The sequence below is a fragment of the Tenrec ecaudatus genome, chromosome 15 (assembly GCF_050624435.1).
Source record: "Tenrec ecaudatus isolate mTenEca1 chromosome 15, mTenEca1.hap1, whole genome shotgun sequence".
Classification (NCBI taxonomy): Eukaryota; Metazoa; Chordata; class Mammalia; order Afrosoricida; family Tenrecidae; genus Tenrec; species Tenrec ecaudatus.
This window is the reverse complement of record NC_134544.1, coordinates 29,000,821-29,017,331: the sequence shown is the minus strand read 5'-3', so window position 1 is coordinate 29,017,331 and position 16,511 is coordinate 29,000,821. Positions and strand designations below refer to the sequence as shown.

Genomic DNA, 16,511 nt, shown 5'->3' with positions numbered 1-16,511 from the left:
GTGACTTCACAGGGCCCCAACAGGGAGCTCAGGATGCTCCTGTCCCTTTCTCTGCTCTCCCTTCCCTCCTGGGAGCTCTGAAATAAACCCTGAAACTGTTTTCGACCTTCACTTTCTTTCTTTCTGTCGTCAAATCAACCTCACCGAAAGTACACCCAGGAGGCTCCTCGGGGCGAGGATGGACTTTGTCTCATGTACTTCGGACGTGTTGTCAAGAGACCGGTCCTTGGAGAAGGGCATCGTGCTCGGGATAGCGGAGGGGCAGCGAGCAAGGAGATGGATGGACACAGCGGCTGCAGTAACGGACGCAGACATAACAATCATGAGCACGGTGCAGGGCCGGGACGTGTTTTGTCCTGTGGTACACGGCGTCCCTCTGAGCCAGATCTGAACAGACAGTACCTAACAACTACTGCGAGGTACCGGCAGATTGATGGTGGCAGACGCCACGCTGGAAGCAAAGAGGATGGATTCGGATATGAAAGGCCACAGGACCACCCTTTGTGGCCGAGGCACGGAAGCTCCAGCCTGGTGAGTCCATGTGTGCGGTCACGAGGCTGTGTGACAGGAAGTGTCCCCTTCACTCTGGGAGCCCCGATGAGGCCAGGACTTACTCCCACCACTGTGCCTGCCCTCCTCCCCCATCCAAGCCAACCAGGAAATGAATCAAGGGCAGCGGTTCTCAACCTTCCTAATGCCATGACCCTTTCATACAGTTCCTCATGTTGTGGTGACCCCCCCAACCATAAAATTATTTTCGTTGCTATTTCATCATTGTCATTTTGTTACTGTTATGAATCGGGCGACCCCTGTGAAAGGGTCGTTCAACCCTCAAAGGGGTCGCGACCCACAGGTTGAGAACTGATAGATTTTAGGGCATGGCAGGTACCGCACGTGTCCTGGGCACTGTGACGGGGAGAGGGAGGCTGGCACCCCTGAGCAGTTTCCCTTCCCCTTTGCCAGCTGTGCATGATTATTTAGTAATTTAAAACTAATTGCCAGAGGCGCTATTTCCGTAGCTCTGCCTCTGCTGCCGCTGCCAGTACTTTGCGGCGGGAGCGGGAACTGGATATAGCAGGAGTCTGCTGTGTTGGGGAAGGTACAGCGAAACAGATCTTATAAATAACTCCTGGTTACAGCCAGGAGTTGAAAATACGGAGGCAGAAGGGGGAGCAAATTGCTGAGCGCGTATTGAGTCGATACCATTGGCTCGGAAACCTTGGTGTAAATGGCTGGTCCGGTTTATTTCCGTCTCATCAAAACAGCCAAGGAGGACTGGGCCTGGAGGCACCAGGACAGCGACTGAGGTGTCCCAGGAAGTGTCTGCAGGGCACGGGGCGGGGGGTAAGGGGGGAGGGTGTCCTAGCAGATGATCCTAATTCTCTGCCACTGCAGCCCGGACTGCACTTAACCTGGTGCTATGCCCCCCAAGGCAAGCCGCTCTGAGTCCCTCCTGCTCTGCAGAAAAGAGCTGGCCTCTGGGTTGGCCAGGAAGCACTCGGGGCAGCAAGACGTGGCTGAGACCTCAGTGGGAAGGTCAGGAACCTGACAAGTCTGAAATCAGGCCTGACTATGCTCCAAAGTCCCGTCTCCGTGTTCTGCACCTGCAGTTGTGCTCGCTAGATGGCTCAAAGAGGGTGGAAATGTGCTTTAGTCACGGGCAGCCCCAGGGGTCCCCTGAAAAGGGTACGGTCCAGCAGCATGCTCCCAAAGCTGGAGCCCCCGGAAGCGCAGTCCAGCAATGCCTCTGCCCCGGTGACTCCCACCCTTGCTGCCGGAGAGCCCCCTGGAACCCAAGCACAAAGCCGAACACTGAGACTGGGGGCGCCCCCCACACCAGGTCCTCGCGCTACCTGGCCTGCAGTTCCAGGCCCCGCCAGGAGGGGGAGGTGGGGAGGCGGTTCTGGTGGCGGGGTCGGGTGGAGGGAGGGCCCGGGGGCCAGGCAGCCCCGCCGCCATCAGCAGCAGCTGCAGGTGCCCGTGTGCACGCGGAGGATGCCGCGGCTGTGCAGGTGAAGGAAGTTGAAGATCTCGGAGGGCATGGCGTGGAAGCCCGGCCGGGGCTTGACGTTGTCGTAGTAGTGGTGCGTGATGTAGAGGCCCGAGGGGTTCATGGGGAAGGCCCAGAAGCCGAAAAGGTGCACCTCCTGGCAGAGCTCCAGCGCCGCGGAGACCAGGATGAGGCCGGTGCTGATGCGCTTGGCGTGCACGCCCAGGCTGAGCCAGTAGCGCGACACGTTGACCAGGTACTGGGGGTGGAAGTAGTAGACGGCCTGCGGCGACTCGAAGTCGTCCAGCACGTACTTGACGCGGATGGACACGTCGGTGTTGCGCGTGTTGTAGAAAGCCGGCAGCAGCACCGACGCGTTCGGGTAGACCTGCAGCAGGCGGAAGAAAGGCCGCCGCCACTTCTCCAGCTTGTGAAACCTGCGGGTGGGCAGGGGAGGCAGAGTGAGGGGTCTGCGGCCCAGCCAGCCGTTACCCAGAGTCCCTGGCTCCCCGCGAACCCCCACCCCAATCCGGTTCACTGGCCTATCCCAGGACCAGATAGCTGGGTGGATGGATGGATGGATGGATGGATGGATGGATGGATGGATGGATGGATGGATGGATGGATGGATGGATGGATGGATGAATGGATGGATGGGATGGATGGATTAGATAAGATAGAATGGATAAGAAAGATGTGTAGCGTTGAGACGAGGACCCTCAGGGCCCAAATGCCCAGGGTGTGACTGCAGGGGTCGCTCTGTCGGGCAGTGGAAGGACGGACAGGTGGCTCTCTCACACCCTCTCACTCCTTCCACACACTGCTGAGCCAACTGCTTACCCATCCCTCAAAAAGGCATTCCCTGCCCATCAGAGCCAGCTCATCAACTCCCACTGTCCCTTCCTCTCACACTTTTCTGACCCAAATGGGGTGACTCTGCCCAGGCTGGGGCTTCCACACCATATCCCCCTCCTCCAAAGCCTCCAAGACCCTGGATGGGGTGCTAAGGGGGTGAGGGCTGGATCTTTGCACAAGGTGTCTGCCCATTGCCATCTGGACACACTCGGTGTAAGGGGCACAGTGGCCCTGGTCACTCCCCGAAAAGCTCGCCGACCAAACTCAAAGCAAAGGGAGTCAGAGGGCGCCTCCAGGAGCAGGGAGCTGGGGGAGCAGGTCCTGCGCATGCTCTGTAACCACTGTTTGGACATCCGTCATATGCATGAAGTACTGACGCAAGTACATTATAGGTTTCCTGGGTGGTCCAAATGGCTCAGTGCAGAACCACAGAATGAAAGATGGGCAGCTTCCACCCGCCCAGGGCGCCCTCCGACGACAGGCCAGGCCCTCTGCTTCCAAACCCTTGTTGGGGTCCAGTTCTACTCCGCACACCTGGGGCCAGCAGGCGTCAGAACCAGCACCTTGGCAACCAACAAGGTGTTGGATAAATACTTCATCACAGGCAATACCCCTGTGTGAGTAGAACTCTCGGCTGAGATTTAAAGATTGACTACATCGTTCTGTAGAAACCAGTGGCATTCATGGTTATCTTTTATTTAAGCTACATCCAAAAGACGGGAGCCTGGATGGGCACAGTGGTTCCGCATCAAGCTGCTAACTACGGGGTCGGCAGTTCAAAAGACGGGGCTTTTAGTCCCATAAGGAGTCAACAGCCTCAGAAACCCACAGGAGCAGTTCTACTGTCCGACAGGGTCACTATAACTTGGTATCAGCCCAATGGCGGGGAACTTGGTTTTTTTTGGATATCTGAAATACTGTTTTCACTGTCTTCGGGATACAGGATGAGTGAGACCACGCTGCGTCCTTTTGTTCCACAGGAAGCCTCTGGAATCCAGAGTGGGCTGTAGGGGCGTCCCATCTGGGTCTGTCCTAGCCACGTGTCAAGGGGACAGAGCTGCACGTGACTCGTGGCTGTCATCATGGGGGGTCCAGCTCTGGGAAAAGGGCCACTGACCTGTCTGTGATGATGCTGGGGTTCACGGTGACCACGTCCGTCTTTACCCCCACATCCACGCTGTACTTCTCTGAGATGGGGGGCAGATTGCACCTGCGGAAGAGACCAGGCATCCCAATGGTAGTCACTCATTCTACAAGGGGTACTGGGGAGTGGGCGAGAGCGAGTGGCAGTGATCGTGGGGCAGAGGGTTGGGTGGCAGCCAACTGGGTGGACTGTCCGGTGGGTGCTGACGGCCCCAGGCACTGGGAAAGCCTAGCCCCCTTGTCCCTAGTCTTGAAGTTCCAGTCACCACAAGAGGCGGAGAGACTGTAGCGTGTGGAGACAGCTGCAATACGTGGCTTTGCACTAGAGTTCTACTCTGTGCTAGAGGGTCGCCGTGAGCCACACCCAACTCGGTGGCTGTGGCTTTGGTTTTGTGGTTAGGTGGAGGGACAAGAGGTCACCCTCTTGGCTAAAGCGTACTGCTATGTTTATAAAGCCAGAAAGAGAGCGTGGGCTAGCCCTAGTGGTGAGCGGTTAAGTGCTGGGCTGCTAACCCAAAGGTTCGCAGTTCAAACCCACCCCCTGTCTCTGGGCGATCGGCCCCCGTCAAGAGTTCAGCCTGGGAAACCCTCGGGAGCCATTCGACTCTGTCGCACAGGGTTGCTCTGAGTCGAAATGGACTCAGTGGTCCTTATTAACGATGACGACGGCAGAGAGAACCCAAGACCAGAAACCGATCCTCCTTCCAGTCTCTGTGGCTGCACGGTCCATGGGAGGAAGGTAACTCCCCTGAGCAATCCAGAGCCGGCACTGCTAGCACCCAGCCCCTGTCTGCACCCCAGGAAGGCTTCCAGCGGATGAGCCTTTCCTGAGGGAGTGCTGATGGCACACCGTGAAGTGCTCAGGTGCCAAGCAAAAGGGTGGCAGTTCAAACCCACTCGGGAGAGGAGGGTCTGGAGGTGACAGCCTCCCATCAGTTCTATGAGATCACACAAGGCCACAGTGAGTTGACAGTCAACTCAATGACACCCAACACCATCCGCCTTATCTCATTAATGTATTCATTGGATCCTCCCACGAACCCCAAGGGGGAGATACTGTTATCATTGCCATCTTCCACTGCAGGGACAGGCCCAGACGGCTAGGTAATTTACCCGGGCAGCGGGAGGGGCACGGAGGAGGAGAAGGAGGACATGGGCAGAGTTGGTAGGTGCAGGCACAGGGGGGTCCTTTACCGGAACACGAAGTCGGCGCTGTTGATCTCATGGCCGCAGCGGCTGTTTTTCAGGATGCCCCCGTTGCCCACCACGGCACACTTCTTAAACTGGGAGCGGTAGTACGGCATGTCCTGGGGGAGACAGACAGAGGGCCCTGTCAGCCCCCAGCCCTGCCTCCACCCGGGGCTACCCCTCCACCGGAGGGCCGGCCCTGGACTGTGGAGTGGAGAGGCCCTTCCATTTTGCAGATGAGAAGCGCCGCCAGAGCCTCACTGCCAGTGTCTGGGGTGTCGCGTGAAGGAGCTGGCACTGACCAGGGTCTCCGGTCCTGGAAGGTCTCCAGTTTCCAGAGAAAGGGGAGGACAGGTGAAACGTTTGGTTTCCCCGGTGCTCAGAAGGCTCGCCTCTCTTCTGCCTTCCAGTATTAATGCAGGTGCCTGAGGGGCACCCCCGGCAGAGGCTACACAGGGACAGAGACCCCCCCAGCCTGCCTCTCGCCCCTTTCAGCTCCGGACTAGCTGTTCCACGAGAGGACCCAGGCCCCGGGCAGAATCATTACCTGAGCTGGGGCAAGAGACCGGAGAGAGCAAGCAAGGAGATACGAGGTCAGAACAGGGTGGCAAGACACACACCTCCTGGGGCCTGCGGATGGTGAGGGATCTGAGTGCAGGGAGCCTAAGCCAGAGCCAGCGTGGAGGTGGCATTGGCAGTGGGGCCTTCACAGGATGCGCCAACCTCAACCTCCATTGTCACGGCTGCCCTGCCCTGGGCACCGGCGGCTCCCTGGGCATGCCCTCCCGGGAAATCAGCAGCAGAGAGAGAAAACTGGCCGGCCCGAGTGCCCTTAGGCTTGTTCTCCCATGTCCCTGCTTTAGACCACAGTCCCTCCTGGATGACCTGAGACAGGTAGAGTGGGCGGTCACAGGTTGCAGGGAGGAACACAGGCCCAGAGTGAAGGTAGGGGTGGACCCACCCCCTCCCCCTTGCCCCCTCCATCCCCCGTCAGCCCAGGGCTCCTGGGACCGGGAAAGTCCTGGGTAAGCCAGGAGGAGCCGACAGACTCAAGTTTAGCCCTACTTATCTGTTGTTATTTTGCTCGTAACCATTTATTGGGACACGATCCACCTATTGTACAATTCAATCCTGTCGTATCAAGAAGAGCCGTGTAATCATTACCCCCATCAACTTGAGAATATTTCCTTCTTCCCTGTGCCCCTTGTTACGAGCTCCCTATTTCCCCCCAACCATGCCGGCCGTTGCCTCAAGGAACCATCAGTCCAATTACTCTCTCTTGATTCATCATCCTGGAGTTCACATCTATCAAAGAAACATACAAAAGCAAAGAAACACAGACACTAACAAGGACAGCCAAATAAAACCGAGCAAGGCCTCGATGGAAAAGGAGGGAGAAAATAGGACCCACTAGAAGGGCTTTAAAATGGGCCACAGGGGAGATGAGGTGTGACGGAAGGAGCTACATCAAGTTCAGCCACGCCACGCCGAGGGGATGGCGGCCAAGTTGTCTGGGGTCTCAGGGACTCATCTGTACAATGAGGACAGGAACAGAGGGGCCTCCCAGGAATCCAAGGAGAATGGATAAAGCTTGGCTTCCCAACCTCAGCACCACTGAGATTCTGGGCCAGGTGGTGCTCTGTTGGGGGTGGGGCTGCCCATCTGGTCACTCTAGACTCGAGTCTGGAAGGTTGGCAGCATTCCTGGCCTGTGCCCTCTACGTGTCAGTAACACCCTTTCCAAGTTGCCACAATTTAAAATGTCCCCAGACATCCCTGGGTATCACCTGGGGGTACACCTGCCCCCAGGTGTGAGCTCTGATATAAATGATAAGCCTGGCCCAGAGGTAACTTAGCAAAGGGGATCCGGTGTTCTTACGAGGTGCCTCTAAGGGGCCCTCCCCACCCCCCAGCTCTGACACCTGGAACCGACCAGGCAGCTTCCCACCGACATGCCCCAGCTGGCCAGCCGCCACCTGGGCAGCACAGTCAGCACCTTGGAGCCTCCAGAGGCATCAGCAGCCAGAACAAGGTCTCGTGGAGAATCACTTTGCTGAGGCTCAAACTTGTGTCCCTATTCACAGCTCCTGTCTCCTGGAGGAGCGGGCCCTGGGGACCAAGCAGGCCAGGAACAAGAGCATCTAACAAGGGCTTGGGGAGGGAGTTTCACTCTTTGACTTTGACCAGAGGAAGAGGGGGAAAGAAAAAAAAAGTCATCGCTGGAGAAATTATTGAAGGCTTAAGTTCTAGGAAGTGTTCTCCAACTTCTGGAAGTCAAGAGTTACCTGAAAATGCAGATGCCGGAGCTCTTGATCTTACAGCCCGAGGAGAAGACTCTCCGGGCTGGGAAGCTCTATTTTCTTTGTTTGTTTGTTTTTTTCACTAACCCAAAAAAGTACTTTAATCTTTAGGGATGTTTGGGAAATGTTTTTCTTTGCCCAAACCAAAAGTAAATAAATAAACTCACCGCCCTGACCATGGGCTCCAATTCACCTCGGCCACAGGACAAGGTGGAACTGCCCCACAGGGTCTCCACGACTGTCTTGCTAGAAGGAGACCACCCCCATATTTCTCCTGGGGAGACGCTGGTGGCTTTAACCCCTGATCTTTGGGTTACCAGGCAAACACGTGAACTGGGCACCGCCAGGACTCCTATATTCCCAGACTCCAGCCTCACGGCCATCAAGTCCCTTCCAAATCACAGTGACCTGATGGGATAGAGTAGAACTGCCCCATGTACTTCTGAGACTGTAAATCTTTTTTTTAATTGGTTTTTGTTTTGTTTACGAGGGCACTGGGGGGCAATAAACTGTTTTATTGGAAGTCATAGACTTACAGCTCTCCTAGCAATCCATGCATCAATTGTGTCAAACTTATTTGTGCGTATGTTGCCATCGTCATTTTCAAAACATTTTCTTTTTGCTTGAGCCCTTTTTTCCCTCCCCCCACCCTCCCTTCGTCTCTCCCCCCCCTCCCCCCCCCACACCCTTGTGGACCCCTGATAAAATATAAATTACTATTACTTTTATATCTTACGTCATCCACTGTCTCCCTTCACCCATGTTTCTGTTTTTCTTCCCTCTGGGGAAGGGGGTTGGTTATATGTCGATCATTATAGTCAGTTCCCCATTTCTCCCCCTACCCTCATGGTATCACTACTCCCATTACTGTTCCTGAGGGGTTAATCTGTCCTGGATTCCATGTGTTGAAAGCTCTTCTCTGTGTCAATGTACCTGCTCCGGTCTATCCTGATCTGTAAGGTAGAACGGGGTCATGGTCATGATGGTGGAAGAAGAGGAAGCATTAAATAAATGGAGGGATGTTGTGTGTATTGTCGGTGCTGTACTGTGTATAGCACCAAGGCTTTATGGGAGTAAAAAGCCTCATCTTGCCTCCATGAAGCAATCAGTGGTTTCAAACTGCTGACCTTCCAGTTAGCAGCCCCACGCCACCATCTGCTCTAATGCAAGGGTCGGTGCTATAAGGCCTGTGGCCTGTTTTTGTATAGCCAGCAAGCTAAGAATAGCTGTAACGTGTTCAGGTGACCAAAAGAAAATTACCATAAAAACGCGAATTTCAGGGTAGAATGAAGACTCGCCTTCTATTGCAACAGAGACACGCCCATTCGTTTCTAGCCCGCCGTGGCTGCCTCTGTGCCAGCGTGGTCACCGCCTTGAGTGGCTGCCCACAGTGACCCGGCCTGCTGGGAAGCTTGAACTACTGTCTGGCCCTTTCCTGAAGAAGGTGGGTCAGCCTGGCTCTAGTTCAGCGGTTCTCAACCTGTGGGCCGCAACCCCTTTGGGGGTTAAACGACCTTTTCATAGGGGTCGCCCGATTCATCACAGTAGCAAAATGACAGTGATGAAGTAGCAATGAAGATAATGTTATGTTTGGGGGGTCAACACCACAGGAAGACCTGTATGAAAGGGTCATGGCATGAGAAAGGTAGAGAACCTGTGCAGTTCAATGGACCTCCTTGGAACCGTATGTGGTAACCTGGCTGTGCTCTACCCACCGGCCTCAACCCCCTGAGATGCAGTGGACAACTGTGCCCTCAGCCTGGCAAGACCCAGGTGTGTGAAGAGAGTCACGCTCCGCCTCCATCCTGCGCTCAGGCCATAAATGGGTGCAGGCACCTAAGCTTCATTCCCTGGACAGTTGGGAGTGTGTGCACCGCTCTGTCTGGCCCCGGCATCACAGCACCCCCACACTGTCCCGAAAAGCCCATCCCAGGCTTCTATTATGCAAAACAAGAAAAAAAAATAGACTTCTACCTTGCTTCTGATATTGTAGCTTTTTCTGTTACGAACAGTCAAACCAGTCCAACTCCAACGTAAGTGACTAAGAGCAAATGATCGCCCGAGCTCACCCCAGGGGGGAACCACTCCTGGGCCTTGACTTGTATTTGTTTATGACTCGTTGCACATTCAACTCAGACAACGTTTGCAAACATGCTTGGTGTCACTTCACGTGCCTGACGTGGGACAAGGGATGACACATTCTCAAGCAAGTCCCTGTGAGCGGTGCACCGCCAGAATCTTATAAGCACTTTCTTGCTAAAAGTCACGCAGAGAATGCCCAGGGGCTGCTCGGTGTGCTCCGGCCGGGCCCCAGGGAGACGGGAGGGGGGATTACTGGACCTGGAGATGGCCAACCAGGACCAAGAGGAGTAGCTCAGAGGGCAGAGAGTCAGGGGGTGCACCACCCCATCACCCCTGCCCCAGGGACCGAGAAAACAGCACCTTGGGAAACATGCGGAAGATCTCCTGGTTGATGTGGTAGATGCCGCTGGTGTCCACCTCGTACTTGAGCTTCGTCCCCAGGGGCGTGTTCTTCTGGGTGGTGAAGAGGAAGGAGGCAGCATTGCAGCACCTGGTCAGAGTGGACCTGTGGGCAGGGAGAGAGGTGGGAGGGAAAGGTGACATGGGGCCAAGCTAGACACGCAAGGAAGAAACTGAGGATCCTCTAGGAGAATGGCGAGCTATGACTCAAGATCTGCTGAGCAGCCCCCAACTCCCCAGAAATGCCAGCCCTGCTTCAGTCCCCAGTGAAAACCTGGGAGCAGCGGCGCCCTGAGCCATCTGGTCCCCACAGCAGGCGGTGCACAGAGCCAGGGCAACGTGGTCGGCAGCATTTTGAAGCTGTCTGAGGAGTAGGGGCAGCCCGAGACTGGGATGGGGTTCCCACAGATGGCTTCCTGCAAACTATGGGCTGTGGCTTCCCAAAGAAGCGCCTGTTGGTCTAATTCGTGGCCGCCAAATCCGTTCTGGTGCGTGGCGACCCCGTGCATTACAGAGAACTGCCGCTTGCGTGCTGCCTGGCTGTCATCGTAATCAAAGCAGACCGCCAGTCTTGTCTTCCGTGGCACTGCTGGGGAGGTCCAAACCGCCTTTGGGTCAGACGTCAAGCACAAACCGTATTAAAAACAAACACGGCCATCGAGTCAATGCTGACTCACAATGACCCTATGGGACAGAGTAGAGCTGCCCCTGTGGGTTTCCAAGACTGTAACTATTTATGAGAGTAGAAAGCCTCCTCTTTCTCCTGTGGAGCGGCTGGTGGTTTCAAACTGCTGGCCTTACAGCTAGCAAGCCCAACACATAACCCACTATATCACCAGGGCTCCCTTACATCGGCTAGGGATCTTTAAACAAATACTTAAAACTGTGTGTGCGTGTGTTTGTGCATATGTGTATGTGTGTGTATTAATTCCCTGCAGTTTTGCTCACAAAAACACAGTCAGCCACAAGCTCCAGCAGAGTTCAAGTTCACATGCAAGCAGGCTTGAACTACAGCCCCCAAGGGAGAATGTGGCTGAGGAAGCAGGCTTGGGAGTCAGCCGTGGATCAGCACGGAATTTGCTCGTGTCTGTGGCTGCTGTTCCACTCTGCCCTCTTGCTCTGGGGTGTGCCCCTGGCTCAGTGGTAAACTTGGATCTTGGATCCCATGGTCCTGGGAGCCCAATGCCCCCTCCACCCTGGCCGCTCCAGGAGGACAGGATAGTGCAGGCCTCTGGCAGTGGTCAGTGGGGACAGCGGGGTGCGGGGGTCATGCGGCACCCAGGGAGCTGGTTCATGCTGAGTCTTATCAGGCCTGCCCTCAGCGCACCCAGCTTTTGCCAGCCCCCCAGACCGGCCGGATGCTCTGGGAGGGGAGCGGCTTCTGGGGTCCACTGGAGTTCGTACACCACTTTGAGGCAGGTGGGTCTCTGCAGACCACAACCTCACTCGGCCTACAGTCTGTCCGCAGCCTCGAAGATGGCTCTGGGTTGAGGCTGCTCGGGAGCCCCTCCTCAAGGGTTATCACTTGGAACACCCCCATTTCTCCAAATGGGCCTCTCAAAACCATGACTGTCTGGCACGAGGTGGAGGCTGGGGCCTTAGTCTCAGAGCTGCACATGTGGGCGTTGGTGCTGCATGCTTCAACCCCAACAAAAACCCCACTGTTCTCTCTAGGGGCGGCCTGGGATGGGGGCACATTAGAATCAGTGCTCAGAAAGGAAACTCCTTGAGGAAGTTCGCGTTCCATAACCTCCCCAGGGGGCGCCTTTGTGCTCACAGTCCCTCTGTCCCTTTCAGCAAGGCCAGCATCACGGCAACCCAGCTGACACACATGCATTGATTGACATTCAGTGTTTCCCTGGCAGGCTATACCCCGCCCCCTGGGGGCCGGAGGGAGGGGCTGGAAGGCTGCAGGGGTACTGCAAAGACAGACCTACACTTTGTCCTGGATGATGGGCTATAGTAACAAAGTTCTTCTCTGCTGGGGGTGGGGAGGGCACTGAAAAGGGCAATAAGCCAAGTACCTTTTGGAAACCTGTGGGCTGCATTCAGTAAAGGTGGACCCTGCACTCACTGAATGGCAGAGACGCAGAGACCCCTAAACCAAGCCCCAGCCCACTGACATCACGTCGATTCTGTGTGGCAGGACAGAGTAGACACAGCCCTGCCTAGAGCAGGCTTTTTAAAGGCTGTCTGTCTTTCAGGAGGCAAACTGCCACATCACCCTCCCACCGAGTGGCTGGTGGTTCAAACTACTGCTCTATAGGCTAGCCGACGAACACTGCCCCGCTGCCCCACAAGGCTCTTCAAAGACCTTAAAGTTCACCCCCCCCACAAAAATTGTCTGGTGTCTGCTATCTGCATAGCACAAAGGTGGGAGAGTCCTGGAATTGCCTCTGTCCGTCTTGAGTGGACAGAAATTAGGAGCCGTCCAGTGGCTGGAGGGCGTCTTGAAGATGAGGTGTGGACTCTGAGAAAGAAGGCGGAGCAAGAATGGGGGGCTTGGCTGCCTGCGAGCTGCTCCCCCTGAGTGGGGAGGTCCGTGGCGTCACTTCAGAGGCTTCTGGGAACCTGTGAGCAAACCCCTTCACTACCACCCCCAACCCACCTACTCGAAACTGTGGTGACATCACCGACATGGATGCAGGAGAGAAAGAAGGTGGAGGGTGGCACCTGGCCAGGCCCTGCCTCCTCCCCTGGGTCGCTGCCAAACATGCCCGCCATCCCCGCTCCTGACCCCAACTCCCCCATGGAAGAGCTGGCTGGGGGGCAGGGACATGGTTACTTGAAGTGGTTGGCTTCAGTGACGTTCAGCGCCCACTTGCACATCTGAAGGCTCTTCCACCTGTCGAACAGCTCCGACTGCTTCACCCTGCAGGAATGGAGGCAGAGAAGGCCTGAGAGGGCGAGGGTCGCCTCCCGCTCACCCCCACGCCCACCCTGCGGTCTGCACTCGTCCTCAGGCGCGCCTGTGAGAGGTGCCAGCACTGTTCCCACACTCAGGCCCAGGACAAGGACACGCCCCTCGCCTTCTCCTTTCTAGAACGTTTCTGGGTTTGCAGGGACACCAGGCATCGAGACAAGGCCCCTCCCTCCGCACAGCCATTGCTTCAGCGGACAGGCGACATCCAGTCTCTCCCTGGATCTCAGCATCACCGCAGCCTCAGCACGCACAGCAAAACCCGAACCCCCAACTCACAGCGCACTGACCCCGAGTCAGTTCCACCTCAGAGTGAACCTCTGAGACTGGCTGGAACCACACCTGTGAGTTTCCTGGACTGTAATTCTTAACTGGAGTAGAAAGCCCTGCTTTCTCCCGAGGAGCAGCTGGAGGCTTTGAACTGCTGACCTTGAAGCTAGCGACCCAACTCACAACCACTAGGCCACCATAGCTCCTCACAGCTAAAAGCAACGCCCAAATCAAGTAAAAAGACCCTAAAACCGCAGCAGCTCGTGAGCACCTGAAAGGAGGCGAATGGGACTAGGGAACGGAATTTTAAATTATAGTTCATCTTCATCCGTTTACATTGAAAGAACCACCTAAGGCTGCCCAACCTAGCCCACTGCTAGGGACTGAGGGACACACTGCAGGGTTTCTGAGGCTTTAAACATAAATATAAACAAATACACAAAGGACCCCGCGCGCACACACACAAAGAAGTTTTGAAAGAAGTTGATACTCGCACATGTGTAAATATGCACACGGTCACTCACTATGAGCGGGAGTCGACTGCGGGCGGCAATGGGTTTCATGGGGTCCTGGTGACCATCGGTGCACTGTTGGTGCTGCACCACCGGCTGCCTGAGCAGTGCGTGCCCGCGGTGGTGGTGGTGTTAGACATCATGGAGTCCGTTCTGACCCATAGCGGCCCTCAGTACAGAAGGAAACACTGCCCCGTGCCAGGCCAGCCTCAGAAACTTACAGACAAGGGGTGGAGAACAGTGCACAGCAAGATGGATATCTGTTACCTAAGTAAAGGGGCCAAAGGAAAGATCCAGATCCCTCTGAAAAACCAGCTGACCGAGAGGAGACCCATATACACAGTCACTGCGGACAATGCCCTCAATTCTCACCCTCCCTGTCCCTGCAGCCCACACAGCTCTGTGTGCCCATCCTCTTCCCCTGCCTCAGGGTACTCTACCCCATTTCACTCCAGAGAAGCCTCTCTGGGTCCCAGTAACTCCTTCCTGCTTTCCCCTGGGCTTTGGTCCTGAGGATAAGTCTCCTTTTCTACAGAAGTGTCCAGAAGCTTCCAGGGATATCCTGACCTGTCAGGAGCTCCAGAAGGATCAGGGTAGTTCCCCAGCAAGGCCAGCATGCACTGCGCCTCTGCTCCCCATGAAGCTGCCTCCTGGCGGGCTCTAGACCCTCAGTAAGCAAACCTGGCACTGCTGTGAGGTGCCACGGGGGAGGTGGCTCTACCTTAGGGCTGGCCTAGGCCCACTCAGTTCTGTTCTCTGCCTACAAGTTCACAGCTTCAAGCACCTCCCAGAAACACGGACCTGGCAACACTCCAGATGGGGGTCCCAAGAGCTCCACTGTTACCAAAGTATGAGCTCACTTTCTGTGCCTCCAGAGCCCTGGTGGCACTGGAGTAACTGCAAGGTCAGTGGTTGGAAACCACCAACTGCTTCTCAGGAGAAAGATGAGGCTTCCTACTCCCGTGAAGAGTTACAGTCTGGGAAACCCTCGTCCAATGGGGTCACCGTGAGTCTGAACCAATGTGTTAGCAATGAGATCGGCTTGAGTGTTTTCTGTGCCTCCAATGCCCTGTCATCCACTGGACCAAGGTCACTGCCTGGACATCAAGCCTGGAATCCTGGCTCCATTCCCAGGCTGCAGTGTGACCTCACACCAGTCACTTAATCTCTCGGAGACTCGGCTGCTTTATCTGTGAGATGGATAGAATGACCTCTGCCCTGCCAATTGCAAAGGTTGTCAGAGAGAGAGCAAGTGAGATAACTCGGGTCAAGATCGTTTACAAGCTGCTTTTCGGGGGTCATCTGTAGCTCGAGGGGAAGGGCTCACCCCAGACACTGACCTCTTGGCTTCCAACCACACCACCACAATTCCAGAAAAGGGATTTCAAAAGGTATAGGGTACCCGATGACTGGAATGATGGGGGGAGGGGAGGAGTGGAAAAGAGTTCAACACAGTGACCAGAAAAGGGAGTGTCACACGGACAGGGTGGCAGAGCCCCGGGGGTTGAGGGTCGAGCATCCACTGTGAATCTGTCCCTAGAATATCGAGTCCGCAACAGTCGTCCATCAAATACTTAATGTGCACCAACAGCAAGAGGGAGGATGGAATAAACCAAGCCGTTAGTTCCTTTCTTAGAAAACAATAGTACCAGGTCCGTGATGAAACTGGGCCAAATCTGAGTTTCAGGGACCAGCTGATCTACCTGACATGTGATCTCAATTGTTCCGGGATGCGATGGAATGTAGAGTAACTAGAACATGTGTGTGTGTGTGTGTGTGTGTGTGTGTGGTCTGTCTCCAATCAGTCATGCGCAATGTATGTGTGTGTGTGTCTGTGTCTGTTGTCTGTCTCCAATCAGTCGTGCGCAATGATGAACAAGTTTTACCCTTGACCTTTATACTAACCATGAAGGTTCCTACACTTGACCTGAGCGCAAATAAAAAAAAAAAGAAAGAAAACAATAGTGATAATAATAATCACCCCCCACACTGGAGCAGCAGAAGGGCCAGCACGGTCAAGTAAAGCCGGCCAGCTGGCTTCCCCTACGCTCAGCCACACCAAGGTCAGCCAGAGGAGACACACCAAGATCCGCCATTGGCTGAAACAGCCGCAGAGATAAATGACTGGAGGGGCAAAACCAACATACCCGAACTTTTCAGATCCACCTGGTCTGCTCAGGGACATTCGAGGAAGACATCACATGCTTACAATGCAAACAGTCTGCTCTGGTTGGGAAGGGGGAACCGATTACAAGGATCCACATGTGACCTCCTCCCTGGGAGGTGGACAACAGAGAAGGGGGGGAGGGGAGACTCCGGATAGGGCAAGATATGACAAAATAACAATCTATAAATTATCAAGGGCTCCTGAGGGAGGGAGGAGCGGGGAGGGGGGGGGGAAAGAGGACCTGATGCAAAGGGCTTAAATGGAGAGCAAATGCTTTGAAAATGATTAGGGCAAAGAATGTGCGGATGTGCTTTATACAATTGATGTATGTATATGTATGGATTGTGATAAGAGTTGTATGAGCTCCTAATAAAATGTTAAAAAAACACACAAACAAAAAAAAACCAGTCTGCTCTGAGAACACTGAAAGCGATTTGGGAAGGAGAAGTTCATCGGGAGGGCCGGAATATCAAGTCAAGGAAGCTTCCCAGAAAGTAGAAGCAAAAGGCCGAGAGATGAACAAAATACGAGTGGACAACAGAGGTTTTAAAAACCAGCGAGTGGCCATCGAAGATGCAACTACTGGTGTGTCTACATCTAGAAGAAAGAAGAGTGAGGGGAAAAGACCCGCTAACAGCGAGCCTGAAGGACTGGTGAGCACGTGGACCCCAGCTGCCACTACCTGA

General features: G+C 55.0%; 1 protein-coding gene and 2 non-coding genes across 3 annotated transcripts in view; 2 read left to right on the top strand and 1 right to left on the bottom strand.

Annotated features, from left to right (window-relative positions):
- Window positions 1-1,318: 1,318 nt before the first annotated feature.
- Window positions 1,319-16,511, bottom strand: part of ST8SIA5 (ST8 alpha-N-acetyl-neuraminide alpha-2,8-sialyltransferase 5) — a 33,262-nt gene continuing 18,069 nt past the window's right edge. Inside the window, exons 3-7 of the mRNA XM_075533233.1 lie at window positions 12,742-12,828; window positions 9,918-10,062; window positions 5,183-5,295; window positions 3,963-4,055; window positions 1,319-2,427 (exon numbers count right to left, since the gene is read on the bottom strand). Of these exons, the coding sequence (XP_075389348.1) occupies window positions 1,959-2,427; window positions 3,963-4,055; window positions 5,183-5,295; window positions 9,918-10,062; window positions 12,742-12,828 (907 nt within the window). The 3' untranslated portion in view covers window positions 1,319-1,958. The remainder of the gene's footprint in view (window positions 2,428-3,962; window positions 4,056-5,182; window positions 5,296-9,917; window positions 10,063-12,741; window positions 12,829-16,511) is intronic.
- On the top strand, window positions 15,310-15,389 carry LOC142428440 (small nucleolar RNA U2-19). Its single transcript, XR_012780341.1, has one exon. It is a non-coding gene; the product is annotated as a small nucleolar RNA U2-19 (small nucleolar RNA).
- Window positions 15,522-15,594, top strand: LOC142428439 (small nucleolar RNA U2-30). Its single transcript, XR_012780340.1, has one exon. It is a non-coding gene; the product is annotated as a small nucleolar RNA U2-30 (small nucleolar RNA).